Consider the following 26,180-nt stretch of genomic DNA (forward strand, 5'->3'; position numbering starts at 1 on the left):
ATTTTTTTCTAGACAGCCACAACCGTCAGTATTCACTTCCAAGTATGAAATGTTTTCATTTTTGACAGCCTGAACAGACGAGATTGATTCATTTTCTGCACTTTAACTAGCAACGCTCAATTTGACACGAAATTCAAACAAAATGAAGGAATAAAAATGTATTCAAAGTAACAATGTGTCAAGAAAGACTGAGTAACCTTGGCTTCCTTAGTCTGGACGGCGATCTTGCTATGTCTTTAAATTTTGATGATATAATTGATGATTTTGCATCAATGAAGTCAAGGAGAGTTGTTTGTTGTTATTGGTCTGCAAGTCAGAAATTACAGCTGTTTAAGAATAGTGTTTTATGAAAAGGAAACGAAACAAACGACAACGAAAAGACGAAAGTTTCGTCACGAAACATGCTTTGTAGGCCCTATTTTGCAAATAATTATTATGGCCAAAATAATTGGTAACTTGTCATTTTTAACTTTTTTTCAACGGAGCCCGAGCACAATATTGCACAGAGGCCCATAAACCCTGTCCGCGGCCCTGCCCCTGACTGTCACCGGTGTCCCAGTGTGAAAAGGGCCTTATCTGTTCTATCAGTTCGCCTTCCCCATGTCCTTCCTGTATCATATTTCTTTCGCATCTATCCACTCGATCATGTCTTTTTACAGCCACTGCTAAGTGAGAAAGGGATCCAACTTCGCTCTATAGTAGGACGCATTATCCATAATAATAAAATTACACTGTTAGGTGCAAGACGTCGTCAGTCATCTCTTCATGATGGTCCACTCTTTTCTTTGATTCCATAATGAACTCCCCACCCTCCAAAAAACCATCTTCACTTCCTATGTGAAGTAAAATGAGACGCCTACCCTTCTCAGTTGGATTTTTCAACCCAGTGACAAAAACGCCTGTTTTTTTTTACCAACACTTTAGAAACAGCATGACTTCGTTGACCCACATCTCGTCAAGAAAATATAACTTACCGGTACATTCCTCTCGCCTGTATTCTCGTACTTTCCTCAAATACTTTCTACGCAACAATAATATTTCTTCGCGTGTCAACAATAATGTTCTTTCTGTTTCTCTGTACAAGTTCAGCAAGTTAGGATCACTATTTATAAACGATTACTTTATTTATTGCTCGTTCATTTAAAAAAAGTGATGCATTTTACGACGCACTGCACTTCTACACTCTTGTTTTGTATTGCGTCATTGTTATGGTTCACCATACCTTCCATCCGCGTATCCACTCACCTTGGTTGGCTAATAGGCCCTAATAGCAAGTGAAATAAAAGACGAGAACGAAATTAAAGCCTGAATTCATCTATATTGATTTATTTATGAACCTGCAATTAACTGAATGAATGAATGAATTTAGCCATTATGTCCCGTGAAGGGCAAAAGCCTCCTATGAAAGGGGTGGCTCGTTATTACTCGTTTGGTGAGCCATTCCAGGCGAGATGTAATTAATTATCTTACCCTTATTACGAGGTGCGTTTGTAAAGTTCGTGGCCTGACCATAGATGGCATTGAAAATGTGTCATCAATGCCACCATTGTTAGCGGTCATTTTACATTAGTTCAAGCACGAAAAATCATAATTTAATGGTGGCTACATTTTATGTAGTTTAATTTTGAAGTTGGTGCACTGAACAGATTGGCAAAAATGAAAAATATGTAGCTTCGTGCTGTCATGAAATGTTTCGTAAAAAAGGGAATGAGTTCAATAGAAATTAAAGTGGACATGGATACTACACTATGGGAATCCACTCCTGTGTTTTTGACTGAAAAAATGGGCAGCACTATTTAAACATTGTCGAGAGAGTATGGAAGACGACCCTCACAGTAGACGTCCAGTAGCAATAGCAAGTGAAGAAATCGTAGAAAAAACCCACGATATGGTGTTGAATGACCGCCCACTAAAGTGCGAGAAATTAGGGAGGTTATGAATATCTTCGCCACAACTTGGCCAATATCTTGAACATGTCCAAAGTCTCTGCAAAATGGGTTCCGCGTTTGTTAACATCGCAACAAAAGCACATCCGATGTCAAATTTCGAGGGACTGTCTGGTTCGATTCGAGAAAAATACGCCCGCGTTTTGAGGTGGTTTGTGACCATGATGAAACCTCGAGCTACTACTACATATGAGAGACAAACCAGCAGTAGAAACATTAGAAGTCCAGTGATTCTCTGTCTCCAAAGAAAGCAAGAACTGTTGGCAGTTGGCTGGGAAAGTCATGGCGTCCATGTTCTGGGATTCTAAGGGAATAATCAGGATTGACTGTATAACAAAGGGGAAGCAATAACTGGAGAATATTATTCAAATCTCCTGCAGCAACTGAAAGGAAAAATTCGCGAGGAGAAGAGATAGAGGATGGCCAACAAGAAAATGTTTCATCACCTGCTCACACGTCTGCAATCGTGGTTGCTAAACTACAAGCAGGGTATAACAATATTGCAGCACTTGTGGACAATGTATGTGAATTCCAAGGGGGATTATGTTAAGAAATAAAGATTGTTTCAGAATAATCCTAGTTTAATATCTATGTCAGGCTATGAACTTTTCATACAAACCTCGTATGAAAGAAAATGTCTCGTATTCTTATTGTAGGTAAGAAAGTGAAATGGTGTCAGGAATAGCATTAAAAGCCAATAAATTGTACTTTAATAACAACATCTATCTTTACAATTCAAGCACATAAGTACTGTACTTAAGGTGTATGCCACTGCGAACATTGTTTACAGTAGCCTAAACGAAAGAAATATCTTGATTCTTGAGAAATTATTAGCATTGAATTCGAGATAAGACACTTGGAGTAAATTTTATTAGTTGGTCATAAATGCATTTGTAGGCTGTTTCAGTTAATTTTGGTACCAGTATTGAAATTCTAAGAATTCATCAGACAAGTATAAAACTGCCAATGAGAATGATTTAGTAGTAAATAGGAAAATAGGCTAGCCAGAATGCGAAAAGCTGAAAATTCTTTATCAATATCTAATTTTTTGTTAATATCAAGGACAACAGTGGGGTTGAGATTGAGGGCAAAGTATAGAAACAAATAATGTAAAATTTAAAGCCAACAAAAATATAAAAATTAATGCTTTGAAACAAGAGCCAGATTCTTTGACAGGGTCTTTAAGCCATGAACACTCTTAGGTTCATAATTTAAATAAACTTCTTTTCAGTTCACTCACCTTACCAAAGTAACGAATCTAGTGGTTAATCAAAAGGTTCGTTTTGAATTGTTTCCGATTTTAATATAGTTTCATTTCATGATTAATCTTCTTCTTCGTCTTCTTCTTCCTCTTCATCTTCACCTTCGTCTTCTTCTTCCTCTTCCTCAACTTCTTCTGGAGTGGGTTTCTTTTTCTCATGAGCTAATCTCCATGCTTCTTCATCTTCAGGCGTAGGATCTGCAATTTCCATTATTTCTGGCCCCAGTGGGTATTCAGTCTGTATTGCTTCTACGGGTGGTGGTGTATAGTTGTGAGTAACATATTTGTGACCCCAACCAACATATATGTTATCAAATTTTCTGTAATAAAATAAATAAGTACCGGTATAACACTAAAACTCTTCACTTAGTTGATAATGCTTATGAAATTAGTTTCCTTTTCCCTAAAACATGAATTACAGTTTTGTTGGTTAAATCTTTATCCTGAGGATGTATACTTGGAGGAAGAAATTAAATTACAAACTGAATAATACATGTACCGGTAATAGTAACTGATCGTTTATACTCCACTGTATCTTCTTTTTCAATGAATAAAATTATAAGTTGCAAGATACAAGGCCACTTGCGTTTTACAATGAAAAATAATAGAAGAAACTATACAAAAAAAAATTTGCATGTAAGTTGATCTTGTATTAATAGATACAGGGTGTATCTCGAGGTTATCCCCCGGTTTATTGAGGTGATTCCTGGTGTTATTTGGAACAAAAAATGTAAATACAGTGATGGGGTGACATTCATAATTAAGGAGTTACGGCAATTTGAAAAAAGCAGAAAAAGCTTTTTTATTTGAGGATGTCACAGACAAAAATGTAAATCATGGTTGGAATACAAACAAGTGTTTCATTTTATACCAGTGGATGTGTGTAGATTGGATTTAAAGCAAAATTTCCTTCCTGCATCTGAAAGGCAAAGATTTGCACTGGTGTGAACCGCGCATGTAGCATTTCGTAACTTCAAATGTTCGTTCCTTATTGTCGCTGTGGCAAGGAGAATGCGTTGAATCAACTCTAGGGTGTTAAATCTGGGGATCTGGCACGCAAAATGTTGGCATGATCATGTGATTCTAAATGCTGCACTTTTTGCACATGAAAAGGATACAGTCCGTTCTCATGAAAAATTCTCCATACCTTGGAATGTGAAACGTTAAATCATCTCCCCCACACATCGTTAGTCCTGCACAAACATGTCTAGTCCTACATACACCATGGCGTGTTTCGAAAATCTGTTGTAACTCCTAATTATGATTGTCACCACATTACTGTATTTACATTTTTTGTTCCAAATAATACCAGGAATCACCTTCATAAACTGGGGGAAAACCTCATGATACACTCTGTATAATTACAATGCACATTGTTGAGTATTGTGTATGATCTGTAGTATGGATTGAGTTACTGATATCATTATTGTTATTTAGTGTTGTTTGTCCCGTGGCCACTCTGGATATGGAACTCTACTACAGCGCCATGTTGTGAACTGTGCTTTCCATTCGGTTCAGTGTAGGCCTATCGATTATTTCCGTACTTTTCTTGAATGAACTATACCGATAGTTTATCTACAAACAAATGAGAAGTACAGAAATATTCAGCATAAGCGACAGATTAATATTGCTATTGATATAATTGAATGTGCGCATGCAAGAAGGTGACTTCTCCAAAAGGGCAAGTTTTCAGGAGAAGGTTAAAACTGATTTGTAGTCACATGTTTTCTTGCACAACTTCTTTATTACAGCATATCAATAGACAATGGTAATGCCTCCTTTCTGAGGTATTATAAGCAATGAATTTTATTTGCATTAAGTATAAATACAAATCAATTTTAACCTCCTCTTGAAAACCTGCCCTTTTGGAGAAGTCACCGTCTTGGATGCGCACATTCAATTAATGGCACTATTATAAACTCGAACAATGTTAGCATATAAGAACTTAATTATAATAACAATAAATTTCTAGTTTTGAAATTAGTACTAAGTTGTGAATTACCTATTGTTAGTGACTGGTAAATCCGGTCTTAGGACTTGGAGAAGTTAGGGGTGGAAATTGCTCCCCACCCACCTCACGCTTCAATAGCAAAAGTTTGTCAGTCAGTTTATTGTTTTCAGGTGGTCAGGTCCTCAGACCTGCCTCGCTTTCTGTAATATATTACTAGCTCTTTAGTTTAGTTTAGTTTTTGTTATAACAATTTAGTTTAGTTAGTGTGTTCTTCTTTATATTTGTTTCAATTTCTAGTAATAATAAATGTCGCCTTGGACTTACTCATTCAGTGTTAACATCCAACTTCCTCTGCCTAGTTTGAAAGCGGGAATCTGATTTCAATGCCAAGCCTGATTTGATAATTACGCATGATGACGCGTAATGAACTTCGTTACTTTAGGCCTTTGTCCATTTCTTAATGATTCAAGGGAGTCTCGCTATCCTTTGGCAGGTCTTCGTACACAACTTCTTTGTTTGTCTTGTTTTATCTCTGCCTTAACCGACTCAACAAGCCAATGAGATGTAGGAGATGACGTATCTCAGGACCAACACTAGTAAAGAGTGCGTCAGAAAGAACGGATGGATTTCAAACTATCGATACGCACCGAGGAGAGAGATATAGTGAGGGAGACCACGACTGTTGGGTCAGGCATAGAATGCAGTTTCAGTTGAGAATATGGTGTTGGTCTGGTGTACAACGTGCTTTCATCGTAGAGACATTTTTGAAAAATGAAGAGTCTGTGATCGCCACTCAGGACTCATTTCGACATCGGATGTCACGCTAGGATTCCAACTCGGAATACAATTTTGCGGTGGGTGGCTTCATTTCGTATCACAGGTTCAACATTAAAGAAGAAATCACCTGGACGAAATTCTATTGCACTGAGATTGTCCGAGGCTACGGTAAGATCTCGCGCCCTGCGACTTCTTTCTTTGGGACCATTTGAAGGCGTAAGTTTGTAAACATCGATCACATACACTGGACGAACTGAAGACAGCGATTCGTGAAGAAATCGTGGCAATTGCACCAGCTATGACTGTGAAAGTGATGGCGAACATCAGAAAACGCCTCGATGCCTGTATTGAAAGCCAAGGACATCATATGGATAATGTTGTTTTCCATAAATAAACCGCATGTATTGGTGAATATGTTGATAACAATAAATTTTTGATTTGATGAATCTTTACAATTTTCTTGCCATGTGAAATCCATCCGTTCTTTCTGACGCACCCTGTATCTCTCACAATACAGGACCATCGTGGAGATGTTACAGGACAAGTGCAAGACCTACAGAGTCCTGTGGCATAGAGATAAAATTCACCCCATGTCAGGAATGGAACCACGGACTGCCTAGTTAGGATGCACATGCTGTCGTAACTGCGGATCTTACCTTCTTCCTTGTGAACATTTATTGCTAGCTACTTTCACAACGCGACTTCTTAGAAGTATTATTTTATTCTATTTTTACAGCAAAGTGCTGGCTGGTATTTTCTCTTAATTTGCAATCGAAACAATTTTGAAATTACTGATGAGTGTGATTAACTCGCAATTTATTATAGAAGTATGTTAATTTATTTACAGCTGTTGAAAGGATTGCGACTGGATTGTCATAACGTTTTCCTGTTACTAATTAAACTACCTAACGATGTCATATCCAGGCCTTGTACACTGGTTTCTGACAAATATTATTATTATTATTATTATTATTATTATTATTATTATTATTATTATTATTATTTTTAGAATACCCTCAGATCGCTTTAATATGTATTTGCTATTTAATATATTACATTTAGGACACTGCAGTCCAAGTTTCCAATAATGTTTTAATTACCTCCGTCACAAATGTTTGATGAAATGGTTAATTTCGGCGAACTAATGAACTAATGTACGTAATAATTTACCAAGGTTCTTAAAAATCTTTTCAATCTGATTTCCCTTCTGATTTTGTTGTCAGAAATATGCAACGTGAATTCCTCCGTTCTTGCAATATGTCATTTTTCGGTTAATGTTTGAATTTCGGCATTCCTCGTGTGATTTAACTAAGTGTATCCAACCGTTCATGTAGGGCTGTTTTTTTAAACAGCACTCTTGTTTTGTAACAGAAAGTAAGCAAGTAATATGTAATAGTAAATAAAATATTTGAATAAACTTCGTTACTTTAGGCTATTATCAAATACTGCTAAAACGGTTTCTAAGCCTATATAATTGAGGCAACACCATAATGTTTTCTTCATTAATAGCAGCAGTAGCAGGGCTGTCTCTTCTCTACCCTCCATCTCTATTTGCCACGTGTTTGTTGACAGCATGCAGACTGTTAGAAGTGGAATGGGCGAAATTCGTTAAAGGGCTGGATTTACCAGTCACTAACAATAGTTGACTAGTTTCGACTTTGTGTCAGTTATCAGAAGCTCCTGGAAGAAGCAAGGACCTAACTAATTCTGAAAATGACTTACATGAAGTCGAAAACTAGTCAACTAGGTAATTTACCAATTAGTTTCCATTTTAACATTAGAAAGCAGCAGCAGCTGCTGCTGCTGCTGCTCCTCCTCCTCCTCCTCCTCTTAAGTGATACAAAGCGTTACAAATGTGTAATCATGATGTAGGTCAATAACAATATTGGCTTAGTGAATTTCCTCCTCCTCCTCCTCCTCCTCTTAAGTGATACAAAGCGTTACAAATGTGTAATCATGATGTAGGTCAATAACAATATTGGCTTAGTGAATTTCCTCCTCCTCCTCCTCCTCCTCCTCCTCCTCCTCCTCCTCTTAAGTGATACAAAGCGTTACAAATGTGTAATCATGATGTAGGTCAATAACAATATTGGCTTAGTGAATTTCCTCCTCCTCCTCCTCCTCCTCCTCCTCCTCTTAAGTGATACAAAGCGTTACAAATGTGTAATCATGATGTAGGTCAATAACAATATTGGCTTAGTGAATTTCCTCCTCCTCCTCCTCCTCCTCCTCCTCCTCCTCCTCCTCCTCTTAAGTGATACAAAGCGTTACAAATGTGTAATCATGATGTAGGTCAATAACAATATTGGCTTAGTGAATTTCCTCCTCCTCCTCCTCCTCCTCCTCCTCCTCTTAAGTGCTACAAAGCGTTACAAATGTGTATCATGATGTAGGTCAATAACAATATTGGCTTAGTGAATTTCCTCCTCCTCCTCCTCCTCCTCCTCCTCCTCCTCCTCTTAAGTGATACAAAGCGTTACAAATGTGTATCATGATGTAGGTCAATAACAATATTGGCTTAGTGAATTTCCTCCTCCTCCTCCTCCTCCTCCTCCTCCTCCTCTTAGTGATACAAAGCGTTACAAATGTGTAATCATGATGTAGGTCAATAACAATATTGGCTTAGTGAATTTCCTCCTCCTCCTCCTCCTCCTCTTAAGTGATACAAAGCGTTACAAATGTGTAATCATGATGTAGGTCAATAACAATATTGGCTTAGTGAATTTCCTCCTCCTCCTCCTCCTCCTCTTAAGTGATACAAAGCGTTACAAATGTGTAATCATGATGTAGGTCAATAACAATATTGGCTTAGTGAATTTCCTCCTCCTCCTCCTCCTCCTCCTCTTAAGTGATACAAAGCGTTACAAATGTGTAATCATGATGTAGGTCAATAACAATATTGGCTTAGTGAATTTCCTCCTCCTCCTCCTCCTCCTCCTCCTCCTCCTCTTAAGTGATACAAAGCGTTACAAATGTGTAATCATGATGTAGGTCAATAACAATATTGGCTTAGTGAATTTCCTCCTCCTCCTCCTCCTCCTCCTCCTCCTCCTCCTCCTCTTAAGTGATACAAAGCATTACAAATGTGTAATCATGATGTAGGTCAATAACAATATTGGCTTAGTGAATTTGTTAGCATCTAATCAAACAACTTTCACTTCAGAAAGGGGTTTTTGTAATTCTCTGACTATGATTAACTTCTAGACTTCCTGTAACATAGAATAACGGTTTGCTTTTCCTATTTTTCTCTTTTTATAATGTCATTTATGCTGAATATCTATCCAGGTGGGAGCTTTAATTTCCACTCTATGAAACTCCATGGCTTGTAATGAGGATGACTTCAATTTACTTTTATCTGTTTTAAACAGAAGTGGTTGTGTTCCATAGGCTGTGTCATAGTGAATGCTAGCAAGGTTGGATCTTATGGGATGCTGAAACTAGAATAAGGTGACCAGATTTTTTTTACTTCAAAGTGGACATTATCCCCATCATAGACTATCAATCAACATGACTTACATAAAGGTGATATATTTTTTTTTTTTCAATGCCAGTACTTCTTACTTCATAATGACTTTAAGTTACAAATATATAAGAATAACAACTTTGGACAAAGTCAGATTTTTACTCATTACAGATATTCCTCAGATGAATGATTCTTCCTTAACAAATTAAGTCTCTGAAGAAAAAGTTCATGATATTTGTCACATTCAAATTGCAATTTACATTTCACAATGAGTAAATTCCTCAATGTATCTACTTTTAATTGAGTCTTTTCAGATGTCGAAATGCCGTTCCTTAGGAAAAATACCTTTTCCCTGGGTGTATTGGTTCTTGGTAAACATAAAGCAAACTCAACAATGGTACGCAAGTTCTGTAAAGGACATTACGTTTCATGAAATGTTCAAAAATTTGCTTCCACTTCTAATCAGGTGTCACTTTTATAGTGTGTCCACTCAGTCAGTTTTTCTTCTGTCACGAATAACTGCACATGTACAATTTCCTCGAATATCTCGGTGTCACTGACCTTGTTGTGGAAGGTGCTATTGATAAACTGAACAGCATTTTGAACATATTCCCATGTTGGTAGTAATCTAAGCAAAATAAATTGAAAGACCTGAACATCATCAAAATACTGACCCCTGCTGCCAAGATACTGGTACTGAGCACATGTACCATAGAGTGACCAGATATCCCGTTTTTAACGGGAATGTTCCTTTTTTCAGCCTCTTGTCCCCTGTCCTGAGAGAAGTATGCTCGGAACGCCAAATGTCCCATTTTTTTTAACAGTGTCCCGTTTCCCTAAATTATTATTGAAATATATATTTTTTTTTTTATATTTTATTTAATAATCACGTAAATTCTATACTCTTTCCATCAGATGTCACCATAATGAATTAAATTCGATAATCGATACCTCAGAGTGTAGATCGATAATGAAAAGGTTTTTTGGTCTGAAGTTCAAAAATGTCTTCAAGTTATTGCCAAAATTTACACTAATATTTCAAAAGTGATAGATGAAGGTGACTTATTCAGTGAAGTGAATCATGTGAAGAACATATATGGAGCAAAAATTGAACATTGGAAGAAGTATGATGTTAAAATTACAGAGAGGTGGACTGAAACATTACAAATTATGAAAGTCAAAGACATTAGTTTCACAAACATAATTCAGAAGTTGTAAGTTTTGTGTTAGGAATACCTGGCACCAATGCATTATCAGAAAGAGTGTTTTCATTTATGAATTCAATTTTATCTGACGAAAGGAATCAGAGTTCAGTTGAAATCATAAAGCGATGTTAATCACAAAATGTCATTTCAAAAATGTGTCTTGCATGGACTTCTATAGTTTCCTGAAGGAAAGGCCAACCTTCTACAGCAAATTCATTCATCAAATAAATATGATGCAGATTGTGCAGTTGATTTTCATGGAGAATGTTTAAATAGTTAAAAGGTCATATAAGGCAAAAAAAAAATTGTTATGAAACAAGTTCAGAATACAGTAACATGATATGATGTAAGGTCCAATTAACCTGACGTATTTTTAAACATATAATCTAACCTAATTAATCCAGACTAATTGTAATATAAAAATTGTCAACAATGCCTTAAGCCAAATATCCATGCTATTCTATTATGTACTTGCATAATATTATAGTGTAGTTATTGTAAGCAGTGTAGTATTTATTACCGATACTTTAATAGTACATTATGCAACGAGCCTATAATGGTAGTAATTAAGACGCGAGTATGTTTGTTTATGAAACTCGCTTGCGCTCGTTTCATAATTTTCATACGAGCGTCTTAATTACCATTATAGGCTTCATACGACTTTTTACGCTCGATCATATTTCTAACTTGAAATTATTCATAAGTATTCATGTTATGGTTATGTAAGTGAGGAGCAGAACTGACCTAAATTGTGAGATGTGTGCAGACGCGAAAGTATTGATTTTTTTCCGAGGAACGAATGTGTTATTGACCTTGATATAATCTAGAGAATAACGTGAACATTAATTTTGATATAACCTGGAAATTGATTTAGAATTGAAAAACGAGATGACAAATTGAATTTATTTGAATATTATTTACAATTAACGCTAATTATTATAGTAACAGAACATAACCTTCTGTGATAGTATTGGATTTCCAGCCTCCGTGACATTTCCCTAGTTGTCTTTCGATTGCATATCCGAGAATAATCGAAAATCTGAACTTTAATGAATAGGTGTACTTTAATGACATGCATTAAAGGACTGCTACTAGGTGTATAATTACTACATTTCGGCATGCTCAAGCATAAAGTAAATAAAACTGAACCTTATTGTTCACTGACATTATATAAACGCAAGTAATAATGAATGTTTAGATAAAATGTTGATTCATGTCAACTTTAATAAGTGTCCTTTTTTTTATTATTTTGGAAATCTGGTCACCTTAATGTACCATAAAATTCAATCATAGTTTCAATGCAACTATCAACTGCTTTTTCTGTCAAGCTCACTCTCCTCTTCCACCTTAACCAGGTAAGATTTTACAGTCAGAAGAACAAAATGTTGCTTTTAGCTTCCTTGAAACATGAATTTTAGCTTCTTGAGAGATTCTGCAACCTCAATAATAGATACTTTTTGTCCTTCAATTTGTTGAACAGTAGTATGAAATATTGAGGCCTGGCTATGAATAAAATAAAGCCACATGTCTGCACAAGGATTTAAAAAAAAAATTCTTAATAAAAACAGGGAATTTTTCAATGGAGAGGAAATATTCTTTTAAACCTGGAAAAATGTTCAGGACCCTATCTACAGCTGGTATAAATGCAAGCCATCTGGTCTTGCTGTAGCCAAATAACTGCTGATATTGAACTTCAGCAAAATCACAGAATTCTTTTAAGGCTTCAATTTGTACTGTATACACATAAAAGTATGAGTAAATCTTTGAAATGATTGCCTCTATATCAATGCTGTAGTTTGCACTGTGTTGTGTACTATATGAGATGCACAACCAATTCCTAACACATTATGTTTAACTGTTTCTTTGACTTTGGCGTATAAATTGTTTTTGCCTTTTCTTTCAATGTATTTGCATTATCAGCAGTTAAAGCTACTAATTTATCTGCCACAGAGTTTTCTGCTAGAGTTTTCATTACATACTCATATTGCAGATCCACAGTTTCACCAGGCAAATCCTGAAAGATTTATACATTCACTTCTGACTCCGTTGAGAAATAATGTACAAGAATGGGAAACAATTTGGTATTTTTGTGATTTGAAGCATCAATGAAAATTGAAACAGAATTCACACTTTGTAACTCCTGCTTCAGCTGCTTCATTGCTATAGGAGCAAAAACCTTCACCAATATAGCTTCAGTTTTTGTTCTTTTACTTTGAAAATTTTTTGTCAAATAATTTCTGAATCAACACACTGGTACAGTCTATTGACCGGAAACTTTGGTTATGATTCATGATATGATAGACAAGCGTTTCTTCTGCAGCTGCCAATTGATCTTGTGCCTTTCCAAGATTTTCCTGTAATGACCTTGGATGAAGCTGCTGCATTCATTGCACATTCATGTCTATCAGAATTAATGTGTTTCATAATGTCCGTTTTTCCACCATGAGCCACAGAAAACTCGATTTAACATACATTGCACCTTACATCAGAATCAAAGCCAAGGCATGATTTTTTTAGGAAACTATATTTTTCCTGTAACTTATCGTTAAATTTGCAGTCTTTTCTGCATCTTAGTTGGACAGCATACATCAGCAACATATGGTGGCGTTGTCCACTCAGACAATAGGCCTACGAGCTACAAATTCAAAAAGTGGGACTTTTAATCATCCCCACCACAATTCAGGGAACGTCGGGACAATTTGCTTCAAAACGGAAGTGTTCCGCTGAAAACGGGACGTCTGGTCACCTTAAACTAAGATAAAGTTGGAGATTTGATGGAACTCTGGCAAGCGAAATTGGAGTACCAAGAGAAAAGGTTCCACCTTTGCCCATCCAATATTTCACTTCAACTTGCCACAATATAACTCGGGTCTTCACCATGGAAACCAATGTGATAGCTGTTTGACTACCAGTAGGCATCTATAAAATATGTGATTGGTAAAATACCTGTTAATTGCATAAGCATATGCACCAGGCCAGAGATTGGAACGAATCACAGCAACTGCAAAATCAGGAAGACGTTGAGAGCTCTGACGAACACTCCAGGGAGGAACAGTTTCAAGTGTAGCATCTTCAGATAAAGGCGTGAGTAATACTGGTCCAACTTCCCGTTGTTCTCCTTCTTCAACATCTTCTTCTTCCTCTTCTACCTCTTCTTCTCCCTCACGAAATAATAATAATAATAATAATAATAATAATAATAATAATAATAATAATAATAATAATAATAATAATAATAATAATGGCGGCGGCAGTAGTAAACACAATTATATTTTCAAGAATGATGTAGAGAATCAGTGTACATCATAGAAATATAGTTTCTTCAAACGTTTTCCCGTCGACTTTAACTGCACCACCTTTCCATTGGCAGTTGCACTATGAGAATAAAAGAAGTTTCACGAAATATATTACCATATTTTCGCGGAAATAACCTCTTCAGCATCCCTGGTATAGAAAAAGTGGTTTTCAGCATTCCATCTATATATAGCGAATTCTCCTAAACCGTAAGTCGAAGTTTGTTCAAATGAGTAGTCATTATTTTGTGCTGGAGTTATATATAGGCTTACATATGCATACATACAAATGGCTTCCAGAGAACCCAGGAGTTCATTGCCACCCTCACATAAGCCCGCCATCGGTCCATATCCTGAGCAAGTTTAATCCAGTCTCTACCATCATATCCTACCTCCTTTAAATCCGTTTTAATATTATCCTCCCATCTATGTGTCGGCCTCTCCATACTTCGTTTTCGCTCAGGTCTCCCAACTAACACTTTATACTCATTTCTGGATTCACCCTTACGTGCTACATGCCCTGCCCATCTCAAACTTCTGGGTTTAATGTTCCTAATTATGTCAGGTGAAGAATACAATGGTAAATTACTATTTTGCAAAATAACAGCCTTCAGACTTGTCTTTGAACTGTGTATAAAATGTCTCTAATTACCATAGTGCAAGAACAACTTCCACCAGTCTCCACTAGAAAGCAACAGGATTGCCACATATCCCGAATTCTGCCTGCCTTGTCTCTCTGCCGCCCTAGTATGCTTGGAATGCTATTTTGTCTCACTAGAAGGTGTTTTAGAATCAGCAGAAACAAGAAATTATTAAATGTAACTCCTTTGTTTTAGTACTATTTCCGTACCTTATTTCACTAAGGGCTGTTATCACAATTATGAAGTTTTCAGGAAGAGCAAAAAACGAAATTAAATTGATTGTTTGGAGCTTTTCATTGATTATATTTTATGTTAAATTTACCTTTCTTCCCATCATAATCTGAACACACGCTCTCGTCATGAAACAATACTAACAATACCATCTCATCGCACCTCCTCATACTCATCTTCTTTCACAATAGCCCTGCCAAAACTCTGGAATTCGCTACCTGCTAGCATGAGGGTCTGTCGAAATAAAATTGAATTCAAACGCAAACTTACTAGGCACTTGGTCAGTAATTGATTTCTTGTAAATAGTTTCCTTAATCTATCACAAAATATTTCAATATCCAGTAATTTCATCACTATACAATTTTGTTATTCTAGGTTTAATTTGTAATTCAGTAAATATATAATATATTCTTTGTTTTTATATGATAAATTATCTATCTTTCATTAGTCAGGTAATCTTTTCGTACTTTGATTTTTATTGCAATTGTAATTGTAAATTTAATACTAATTGTAATTTTATTTGTAATTGTAATTGTAAATTTAATACTAATTGTAATTTTATTTTTCATATTATAGTTGGAATCTCCTGGTAGAGGGGCAGAGAAGGCCTGACGGCCTTATCTCTACCAGGTTAAATAAATAAATACTAAATACTAAGAAAATTCAACTATGAAACTTGATAATTTTATGATTTGAATGCTTATTGATATGATTTTAAATACTATTATAGTCACAATCATGCCATGGTATGAAAGAAAAATTTTACAACCTCGAGCAGGAATCGAACCTGCGACTTCCTGTTCTCCGGTCAGGCACTCTACCACTGAGCTATCAAGTTCGTCTCACGCCAAACGCTTGGAATCATCCTTTCATACTGGCGACTCTGTTATAGAGTACTGTCCATAGCGTCTGATCTAGTCAGCACTGCTTATGGCTTGAAAGAAGCTTTACAAATGAGGTTGTGAAATTTTTCTTTCATACCATGGCATGATTGTGACTATAATAGTATTTAAAATCATTAATATGTCACATCAACGGACGTGTATACGTCACCAGACATCGTAAGATGAAGATTACGCTTATTGATAATTAATTGATGAACTAGTGGACTTACTCGTGTTAAATATGAAATATTTGTCCGGCTTACAGCTGTTTCAGTGCTTCACGCACCATCATCAGAGCCTACTAGATCGCGGCATCATCTCGAACTTCTCTGCCTGTTAGGAGGGTGTGTTTTATTGTTAGAAGGTGTTGAAGTGTGATGTCAAATAATTGACAATTGATAATTATGAAACTGTTTTTTGGAGTAGGTATCATATTTTTTGTAAAATTTTTATTGGACAACTGTCCTTGTGCTCCTAGCGGTGCTGTGGCTATTGAAATCTTGTACTAGTAATAGAACAGCGACTATTTCATAAATTTGCAATATTGAAAGTCTCGAAATATCCATATTTTGTAGATACAGTGGCTGTTTCTGATTTGCAGTAAACAATACAGCCCTAAAGGTACGAACAAAGGTGCTTCATAAAAATGCAAGTTGCAAGAGATAAACATGTAACTCAGTGCTCTAGGGCATTACAAGAAGCCTGTGGGAAAGAAGTCCTACCATACTGAGTTGAGTGGAAGAGAGGTATACGCTTTCAATCAAGAGTTAACATCCAAAGAGCTTTAGATTGATCAGTGAGAGAGATACCCAGAAATGCTGCTGCAGATGAAGTCCGCTGTCTTCCAAGAATTTGGCAACGTATTGTTGACATGGCAAGAAACTATATTTGATAATCCATGTTGAATCTTGCGTACACTACTTTTAATACTTGAATATAAGTAATTGATTAACTAGCGGACTTACTCGTGTTAATTATGTAAGTTTGTGCGGCTTACAGCTGTTTCGGTGCTTCATCACATCATCCTCAGAGCCTACTAGATCTCGGCGTCATCTCGAACTTCTCTGCCTGTTATGTGGGTGCGTTTGATTGTTGAAAGGTGTTGAAAAGTGGAGTCAAATAGTGTGTGTGTACTGAAATTGATCTGTGTGTTGAGAATTTGATCGGGGTGTGTTTTAGTGTGTTTGTATATTTCGTATTGTTCTAGTGTGTTGATTTTTCGGTTCTTGGGTTGTATGTGTAGGATTTCCATGTCCGCATTTATGTTATTGTATGTATGGTTAGCATTGGTTATGTGATCGGCGTATGTAGATGTATTGTGTCCTCTGGCAGATCATTCCAAACACGCTACAAAGAACACATTAAAGCAATAACCACTTTTCAACACCTTTCAACAATCAAACGCACCCACATAACAGGCAGAGAAGTTCGAGATAACGCCGAGATCTAGTAGGCTCTGAGGATGGTGTGATGAAGCACCGAAACAGCTGTAAGCAGCACAAACTTACATAATTAACACGAGTAAGTCCTCTAGTTAATCAATTACTATATTTGAATTACAATATGTAATGTCAAAATTAGCTTAAATAAATTTAGTGTGAAACAGTAACTATGTTGCCATTACTTTTCGAATGCCCTAGTAGTAGCAACTCAAAATCACATGAAATTCACACAAAAAAATGCACTTGTGCAAAATGGAATGCATAAAAATCATACAAAGGGCTCAGGAAGAAATGGATCAATTCCATATTTCAATAGAGTGAACTATTGGTTTGGCTTGGATTTCCGAGGGCATGCTGTGGTCCATTGTATGCATTATGTATTCGATAATTATCGAATTGCAATAGGTGGCCTTGGTGGTATTCGTAAATCCGATGCTGACAGAAGGGCCATCCAGTCTCAACCCCTTGAGAGAGCCAGGTCCCATTTCGCAGATGAGTAGCTTGATAAGCTCCATAGGCTCCTCCTAAACCCTTCCTGATCAGCCGACACTGACAGTTTGACCACCTCCCTCAGTCCCTGACAGAGCCAGGTCCCATCCACACATGAGGGACCTGGAAATCCAAGCCTTCCTAGATCAGATCAGAAACACATACTACCCCCCAAAGACTTCAGCCCAGATTATTTTTACTATTGTAGATGATAGATGAAATGAGGGGAAGTGGTGTTGGTGGAAAGATAGAGGAAAATGGGAGTATCCTGAGAAAAACTCTGCAATGTCTGTTTAGTCCACAAAAAATCCAACACTACCTAGCGCGGATTGAACCTGGGCCGCCTGGATGGAAGATCAGCATGCTAGCACTTGAGTTACAGATGCGGCAGAGTGGACTGTTACGTGAAACAGTCTAGTGACTACTGCACCCTGCAGACTCAGTATTAAACTTCAGTATGGGCTGAGTTCACTACTACCATGAATAACTACATAGGCTATTAATAATATTAACTACCCAAGAGTACAAATAGCCTGATCTTTAACATTCTTAGACTTGATCCACTTCATTTCTGAGCCCCCTCACTGTCCTGAAGAAAGTTTAGTTCATCTCATCATTAGGCTATACTTGCCTCTCCATAAACCAGAGCATTGCATTAGAGAAGATTGCAAAATTATGCTACATATTATTGTATACGGTAATATTTAAAGTAATATGCCTAATGTCTAATACACGTTTTGAAATCAATGTCATATTACAATCTAGCTTATTTTAAAACCAATATTCACAATCTTCTGACCTCTGCTGATAACCAATTTTGACACAAACTATTCATCATGATGCTGTAAATAACATTGAATTAACTTGATAATATTCACTCTCAAGTGATTACATAGCTGTTCAATTGTTGTATGAATTTCGATAACTTGTCATAAACGAATGTTGTGAACTATTGCTTTATAAACATGAAAACTGTTAATCATAAAAGCAGTTGTCCATGTTATCTAGGCGATTGTCCATGAAAACAGCATTATTGTGAATTCTGAAATTGAAGTTCACATTCGCCCTTAGTGCTCCAAGGATTACTTCCGAGCTTGTACAATACAGGTTCTTGTAAAGCACTGGGAGTTGGACTACTAGCATTTGTGATATGATAGAGCAGACTTTTCTTACTAAGAATCATTTGGAATCTGAAAATAGCAAAAATAGACACCCACTCTTAGTGAAATAAGGTAGGTACAGATTTAGTGTTCTGCATCAAAAAGGCGAATCCTTAATCTGCAACAGCACTAGTGGCATGACGTGAAGGGAAGCAGTGCCTGTATTTATGCCATTACTCGACTGGGCTTCGATGCCTGTTGCCTACATACAGGGTTTCCTTGGAATTGCTTCCCCAAAAACGTCATCACTGCACGCCTCTGAACAGCACCTTATATATCCCTATGTGCTGTGGCTCTATATAGACTTACAACGTGTTACCATTAGTACATCTAAATGGTTTCACTAATATAATATGTAACCTAAAATCTCTATATGTAATCGTTGCTGTTAAGTTAATTTGAAGCTGTGCTTATGCGTTATTTTATTCTGCAATTTGATTAACAGCACTAGTTTATACTGACTGAATTTATGACTTTCTCAAGCATGCATGACTGACATGCCTGTACACACATAATCACATTTGATAAATTATATAATATCTCAACTTGTCAGTCGTTGATCAGTCGTGTATTTTAGTCATTTTAACGACATCAAGGAGTAATAAACTCATCTCAGTCCTTTTTCATCTGAAGATGAAGATGTAAGTAGAAACGTTGAGAGATTTTTACGTACTTCACTATCAGTATCAATAAGGAAATCTAATATACATCTCTACTACTGATATAATAAATCAAACAGCCCTGCACTCCTCGCGTAATGCAATACCCCCCCCCCAAAAAAAAAAACTTGCATAGAGCAACCAACCTCTTCTCCCACTTTTGTTTTGGGATTCCACCACTCGCAGCGCCCTTGCTTCAAAATAGGCAGTGTGTGATGCACCCAGAATGACATGCTGGGGTCTATGAGGTCTTTCAGTGGCACAGGCTCATAATCTGGGTTCTCTACATAGTTCAATTGGACTGAAAGAAAATATAAATGATATTATTTTAGTATAAAACAATCAAGCTAGAAGAACAATATAGTAACCTAAATCAAAAGCCAGAAAAACTTCTCTTACCAATATCACCTGGAAGATATAGATATCATCCATAACACAAATTTAATTGAACACGTCCTAAAAAGCGAAAAGACTCCTAATGAATTAAAACAAATTACATTGGAAAAGATTCACAGTCTATATCCTGAACCACAATGGCTACATATTTATACAGATGGATGGATCCAGACTGGAAGTAGAGGATGGAGCTGGAGCTGGAATTTACTCAAAATTATTTAGCTTCTATGTCGCAGTTGGGAAAAACTCCACCCACTTTGATGGTAAAATCCAGGCAATAGAGATGGCACTAACACATCTTCTCTACAGAATAAGTTAATTTCAGTGCGCAGTTACTGTATTTTAATTGGTTCAACTTGGCTACACAAGCAATAGCAACTAATAATTCTTCATTCTCCAGTAAAGTGTTAGAAATAAAATAGATTATCAGATTATTGTTTAAACAAATAAAATTATCCATCTTCAATGGATACCCTCTCATTGCGGGATCCACAATAATGATATTGCTGATTTTTTGCCAAAGAAGGGCATCAAAATTTTACACCAAAATGTATCCTAAACAAAATATTATATTAGAAAAGTAAGCTAAATAAAGCGAAACCAAATCAAACTTTACCCTATCATTCTGAAAAAATTATAATTAAAAGAAATTTCCAGAATCAACTGTTGGAGCACTTCAAAATTCAAAGTAATGACAAGTAAATGGGCAACCATATTGAAAAATAAATATTTAATTTCCGAACTGCCAAGACTTGATGCTGTAGCAACGTTATGTTTGGCTGGACTTTATTGGGAAGCAAGAAAGCAAATGGAATATATCCAAGTATTTGGGCATTAGGCCACCACCACCACCACCACCACTTATTATTTAATTTGGTATTCCACAAAGTGAAACAATTCTGAACTTTGTAAACCAAAATATAAATCAAATGAAACAATGATACTAATTTTCATATTAATATTCGTGTGATTTGATAGTACAAATAATGTATATCCCTATTTGTTCTAACATTTACTTTTTCATTTAATTCAGTCTATACCGTACTCTGTATTAAAATAATTCCAGTAATAAAGCAGAGAGAACACAGGAGTATAAATATTATATCCTCGTATGAAAGCTACTTAGAACAACGTCAGTATCCTTTGAAATGTAATATAATTCAATAAAATTGTTCTTTTTCTCTTTGATTGTCATAGCAACATGTAACTTACTGTACTGTTACATTCGTGTGTTTAGTCAACACTTTGAAGACTGGTTGGAACCTCATAAGTGACACGATGCAACTAAGCCAGAAAAGAATGGAGTAGGATGCCCAGTTCCTTTCTGCTTCCATTGCATACATTGCTTACTAGTAATATAGTAATCAGACTTAGTCCACCGCTGTAGAGTAATGGTCAGCACATCTGGCTATGAAGGGCTCAAGTTCAAATCCTGGTTAGGACAAATTACCTGGTTGGGGTTTTTTTCGGGTTTTCCCTCAACCAAATGAAGCAGAATTGCTGGGTAGTTTTCAGTGTTGTACCTCGGACTCATTTCACCATGATTATTCACATATCATATCATCCATACAATAGCCCAGATTACGTTCACAGTGTGGTGTGCTGTACTTGTACAAGAGCACGGCCGTTCGGCTAACCAGTCATTCACAAGAATAGGAGTGGTAAGCACAATAAGCCTCAGGCTGCAGTGTAAGCCTTCGGGTCCCTCCTCCGTACAAAAAAAATCAGACTTAAGATGCAGATATACAACATTGTTCTTCCTCTAATACATATTGTCAAGTGACATGTACTGCCTGATAATACACATGCATATCAACCAGAATCTCAATTAGAGGTTACTGTTACATTACAAATACGAAAATAATAAAAGCCTCATGCACTTCAACTGGTGTCCCAGTATGGTGTAAAGAATTTGAATCAATATTTAAGAAATAATGTAATGTTGCCAACTGCCAGAATCATCAATGCTTCGGCTTATTTTATTGCGATTTCCATCCCTACGTTTTTTTTTTCGTCATCTTATATCATGAAAAATAACGACTAAGAATTAGCTAATATTAGTATTGTAGCTATTAAAAGTTCTGTATTTAATTGGCAGCATATCATTATGATAAGAATAAAATTACATTTATTAATAGGTATAAGTACTAACCAGGGCCATAGGTAGGGGTGGACGAGGGAGATCAATCCTCCCTTCTCCCCTGATATCAGGAAGTAAATTAGTTCTTCACAACAATCTACATTTGGCAGTTCATTTGCATCCAGGATAGAATTCCTTTATGTTCCATTTATAGTAATAAGAGTGAGTTCGCTTAGTTCTTAGCAGTGATCTCATATGTGAAGTCTTAATTCAGCACTAGAAAGATTACCAGACTGTTCACAATTTCCAGGGATAGATATGGACATATGAAAAAACTACTTTTAATGTTTCTGTTAGTTTGCCATTCACTTGTACTATTTTAGATACCTTTAAGCAGGGCTGGGTAGCAAGAGCGGATTCTACTCTCTCACGGGGAGCCATATGACATCTCTTCAACCCCTTTCTTCCCCGCCAAACAACACGCAGCGTTGATGCTGTGACAGATGAATATTAAGCGTCCCCGTTTGGAAATACAAATACTCATTCTATTTACACACTAAAAATATTCACTCTGCTTAAGTACTGTACTATATAAGCTACTGGTATTTTCAGAAGAGTGAATTTTTTAGGTAATCTTCTCTCGATACCCAATTTTGCAGCAAATTCCTGAAATGTCACGTTGAAGTTGGTTAAGATAGCAAGAAGCATGGCTCAGGCAGTTTCTAAACATATTCTGGATTTTTGGGATGTCCACATCATGTTCATTGAAGAAAAATCTCTTCCCACTGAAGCATTACTTCTAGGAAGACACAGAGGTATGTAGTTCAATCAATTTCCGGAGTTGTGAACATGAAATAATTTTCTCAGAGAAAAAGGTCAGCATTTTCTTCATTTCTCTTCCCTATTTTCTCTGAAGTTAGATATTTCTTCAAGTAAGAATTTTCATCAAATAAATTATTTCACCCAGGTCAAGTCCGTGTATATCTGAAGAAAAGTTATAGACTGTCTCTAGGAGATCTCAGGTAACTCATCTTGTGTATGAATATCCCAACCACTGAGATATTCAACAGCATTTTCATAAGATTATAATAATACTGAAAACCTGGGGCTATTTGAGGACAAATTATATTTGGGGACATTCCAAGGACGTAGTACTGGTACTTGTTTGGGAACAAAAAGCAAAATTCGGGGACTGTCCTCTGGAAATTGGGACATCTGGTAACCTTCCTCTAGTGATGAGATGAGGAACATGACGTTTAGGAAATATAGCCAACTTGTTTTATATCCATCTTCCACTTCTGCATACTTTGGAAGCTTTAAAAGAAAACCATGATCTAAACACATAAAAATCAAGTCAATTGTTACGTGCTATGGAAAAGAGTGAATTCATTGTTTTGCTGATTGTATGTAAGAAAATATTTTCATTAACTTTGCCTGTAACAAGCATAGCACTATAGATAGTCAATTGTGAGCTCTCTCAGGCAACTAAAAACATTGAAAATATTTTTAAAATCTTAACTGACATGCGTGAAAACTCAGAAAAGGTGTTCAAGAAGCTTTTCACTTCAGAAATATCCCGTTTATCATGCGAAGTTGTGATTAAATTAACCATATGGTACTGGAACTTAAACACCTCTATGGTACATAGCTGACCAGGATTTAAATGCCATAATATTTCATTTCAATGCATGTGTACGACTACTAAGGTCAGCTTTCAGTTTTCTCAATGATACAAATATTGTCGACTGAAGCTGACATTAGGAATCAAAAAGATAACAGCTCCTCGCATTCTCATGCCAAACACACAGATCATATGTTGGCATTACATGTGAAAGTGACACTATAGAAGATTATTTTAGACTTTATTTCATTCCTGGATGATTTAAGAGGATAATTAAATTAAAGATTCATTAATCATAAATCAATGATTTCATCATTATCTTTGATATTGACAAAACAACGTACTGTACTGAAAAGAAAGCAATTTGAAGAATGTATAAGTAATTGCTATTGCTGAATCGTTTTCTATGTTCCTCGAAAATGACGGACTGAAGTCAGAACTTCAAATACATCTATGGAAATGTATATGGGAAAAAAGATTCCAAAAATTGATTGGCCAGAGTGTAGGCCTATGCTTACATTGTTATTTCAATGTAATGACTTCTTTGCAAACATAAACTGTGTGTTATGTATTTTAGCTATAACTCCTGTGTCGATTATCAGTCAATAAGTCCACTGCGAAATATCAACTGGAAAAATGTTCATCGTCATTAATGTCACTATCAAAAATGTCCCCAGTTATCAAATATATACAGTATGAAATATGTCCACAGTCATTAAATGGCCATTATCTTAAATGTCCACTGCCATTAAATGTCAGGTACCAAAAATATCCACAGTCATTAAAAGGTCATTATCAAATGTCTGGAGTTGTTACATGTAACTTCCAGGATCATGAATATCCAGAAGAATATATATCATATATGTAAATTAATAATTTAACAATGAAATGTAAGCTAAATTTAGAATATTCTGTAACTAATTATATTTTCTAATTTTCTTCTCCCCATGTATTGTGATCCTATCTCCATGGCATGGCGCATCCTCAGTTGCAGATAGAGGAGACGACCTCCAGATATGGAGAGTAGCTGCGAATATATTGAATAAGCAGTCTTGGACAGTCGATAAGGGGTGGTCCTTCAGCTTGGGGGTAGGGCGAAGGGCTAACAACCCATCACGTAAAAAACAGCTTGTTACAAAATCATACAATAAGCCTCGAAATGGGACTGATTCTCTGGCATGACCACAGCAAAGGAATGAGGTTATGAGATTTGGTACTTGGAACGTACTGTAACTAGTCTTTATAGAACAGGAGAGGTAACATTAGTAGCAAAATAACTAGCTAGATATAGAATAGATTTCATGGGAGAACAAGAGGTTAGGTTAGATGGGAATGGCATGTCACAAATAGGAGATTACTTGTTGCATTATGGGGAAGGAAACAATAATCATCAATTAGGAACAGGATTCTTTGTTCATAAAAGAATAAAATCAGCAGTAAAAAAGATCGAATGTACTTAAGGGTAGATGATGCGATATCATAGTTATAAATGCTCACACCCCTACAGAAGAGAAAGAGACCATATAAACGATAGCTTCTATGAGGAATTGGTTGAAGAATAATTTTCGCAATTGCATTTGAGATGAAAAGCTGTGGCCTTGCTTTGATGTCCGTTCATAGGAGCATTGCCATTCAAATAAAACCTGAAAAAGTGATAGAAAAGTTCATCACTGGTGCTCCTCGTAGATTTTGTGAACTACACTATTTTTATACCGTATTGGGAAAGTGCATAACACTACATAACATCATTGTGTCATCCCATCCCGAAAAATAATTCTGGCTATGGCCCTGGCACTAAATGGTTACATTTAACTTACTAATATGTAAAACTTTTATTTATATGTGATAAACATGGATGTTTAATTAATCACAGAAAATAAACATCATTTACACTTATAATATCAAATTTAAAAATTATCAAGTACTTAGATAGTTATATTTCTGTGATTAGTTTTAACTGTTTTGAGAATTTTTCATAGGAATTGCAGATAAAAATTATTTTACCTTCCTCTTCTTCTGGAACTTCCTCTTCTTCCTCACTAAATTGATAAAATCCAAGAGGAGAAACCTGAGTTGCTGCAGAAATGCGAGCAATTTGAGCACGAAGATAATTTTTCTCTTTTCCTGGAAATGCAGGAAATGTGAGAATCTGCAACATAGGAAGTAGTGGTCATCATCATCATCATCGTCGTCGTCGTCGTCATCAATCATCAATCAATTAATCAGTTACGAATTTTGACCATGTACTGTAGGGAAGAGTCGGGTAGTATCGGACATCGGGTAATATCGGACAGTGCGTTTCTTTCATCTACCACCATATGGTAGTACCTGAATGACATGGTTACATTTCTCTATACGACATCACAGAAACATAACCATGTCAATCAAGTACTATCATCGTGTGGTAAATGAAAGAAACTCACTGTCCGATATTACCCGATGTCCGATACTACCCGACTTTCCCCTATATGCCTATTTCGGTTTCATCCAGCAGTCTTTCCAAAGGTCTTTCCTTCCACTTTGAAAGTTATGATTTGAAATATGGTACCGGTATTATTATTCTAGCCATTTATTTTTGTTAAATTTCAAAACAAGCATCCAATTATTCTCTTTATATCCGGACTTTGGTAATGACTGATTCTTCTTGCAGTCTTCTAAGGTTTGTTTATTTCTCTTGCATA

General features: G+C 36.2%; 1 protein-coding gene across 1 annotated transcript in view; it reads right to left on the reverse strand.

Moving 5' to 3' along the window:
• Positions 1–2,813: 2,813 nt before the first annotated feature.
• Positions 2,814–26,180, reverse strand: part of Rsph4a (Radial spoke head protein 4a) — a 48,532-nt gene continuing 25,165 nt past the window's right edge. The window contains exons 7-10 of the mRNA XM_069843722.1: positions 25,504–25,648; positions 19,549–19,703; positions 13,550–13,764; positions 2,814–3,527 (exon numbers count right to left, since the gene is read on the reverse strand). Coding sequence (XP_069699823.1) covers positions 3,269–3,527; positions 13,550–13,764; positions 19,549–19,703; positions 25,504–25,648 — 774 coding nt within the window. The 3' untranslated portion in view covers positions 2,814–3,268. The remainder of the gene's footprint in view (positions 3,528–13,549; positions 13,765–19,548; positions 19,704–25,503; positions 25,649–26,180) is intronic.

The sequence above is a fragment of the Periplaneta americana genome, chromosome 1, assembly GCF_040183065.1.
Source record: "Periplaneta americana isolate PAMFEO1 chromosome 1, P.americana_PAMFEO1_priV1, whole genome shotgun sequence".
Lineage (NCBI taxonomy): Eukaryota > Metazoa > Arthropoda > Insecta > Blattodea > Blattidae > Periplaneta > Periplaneta americana.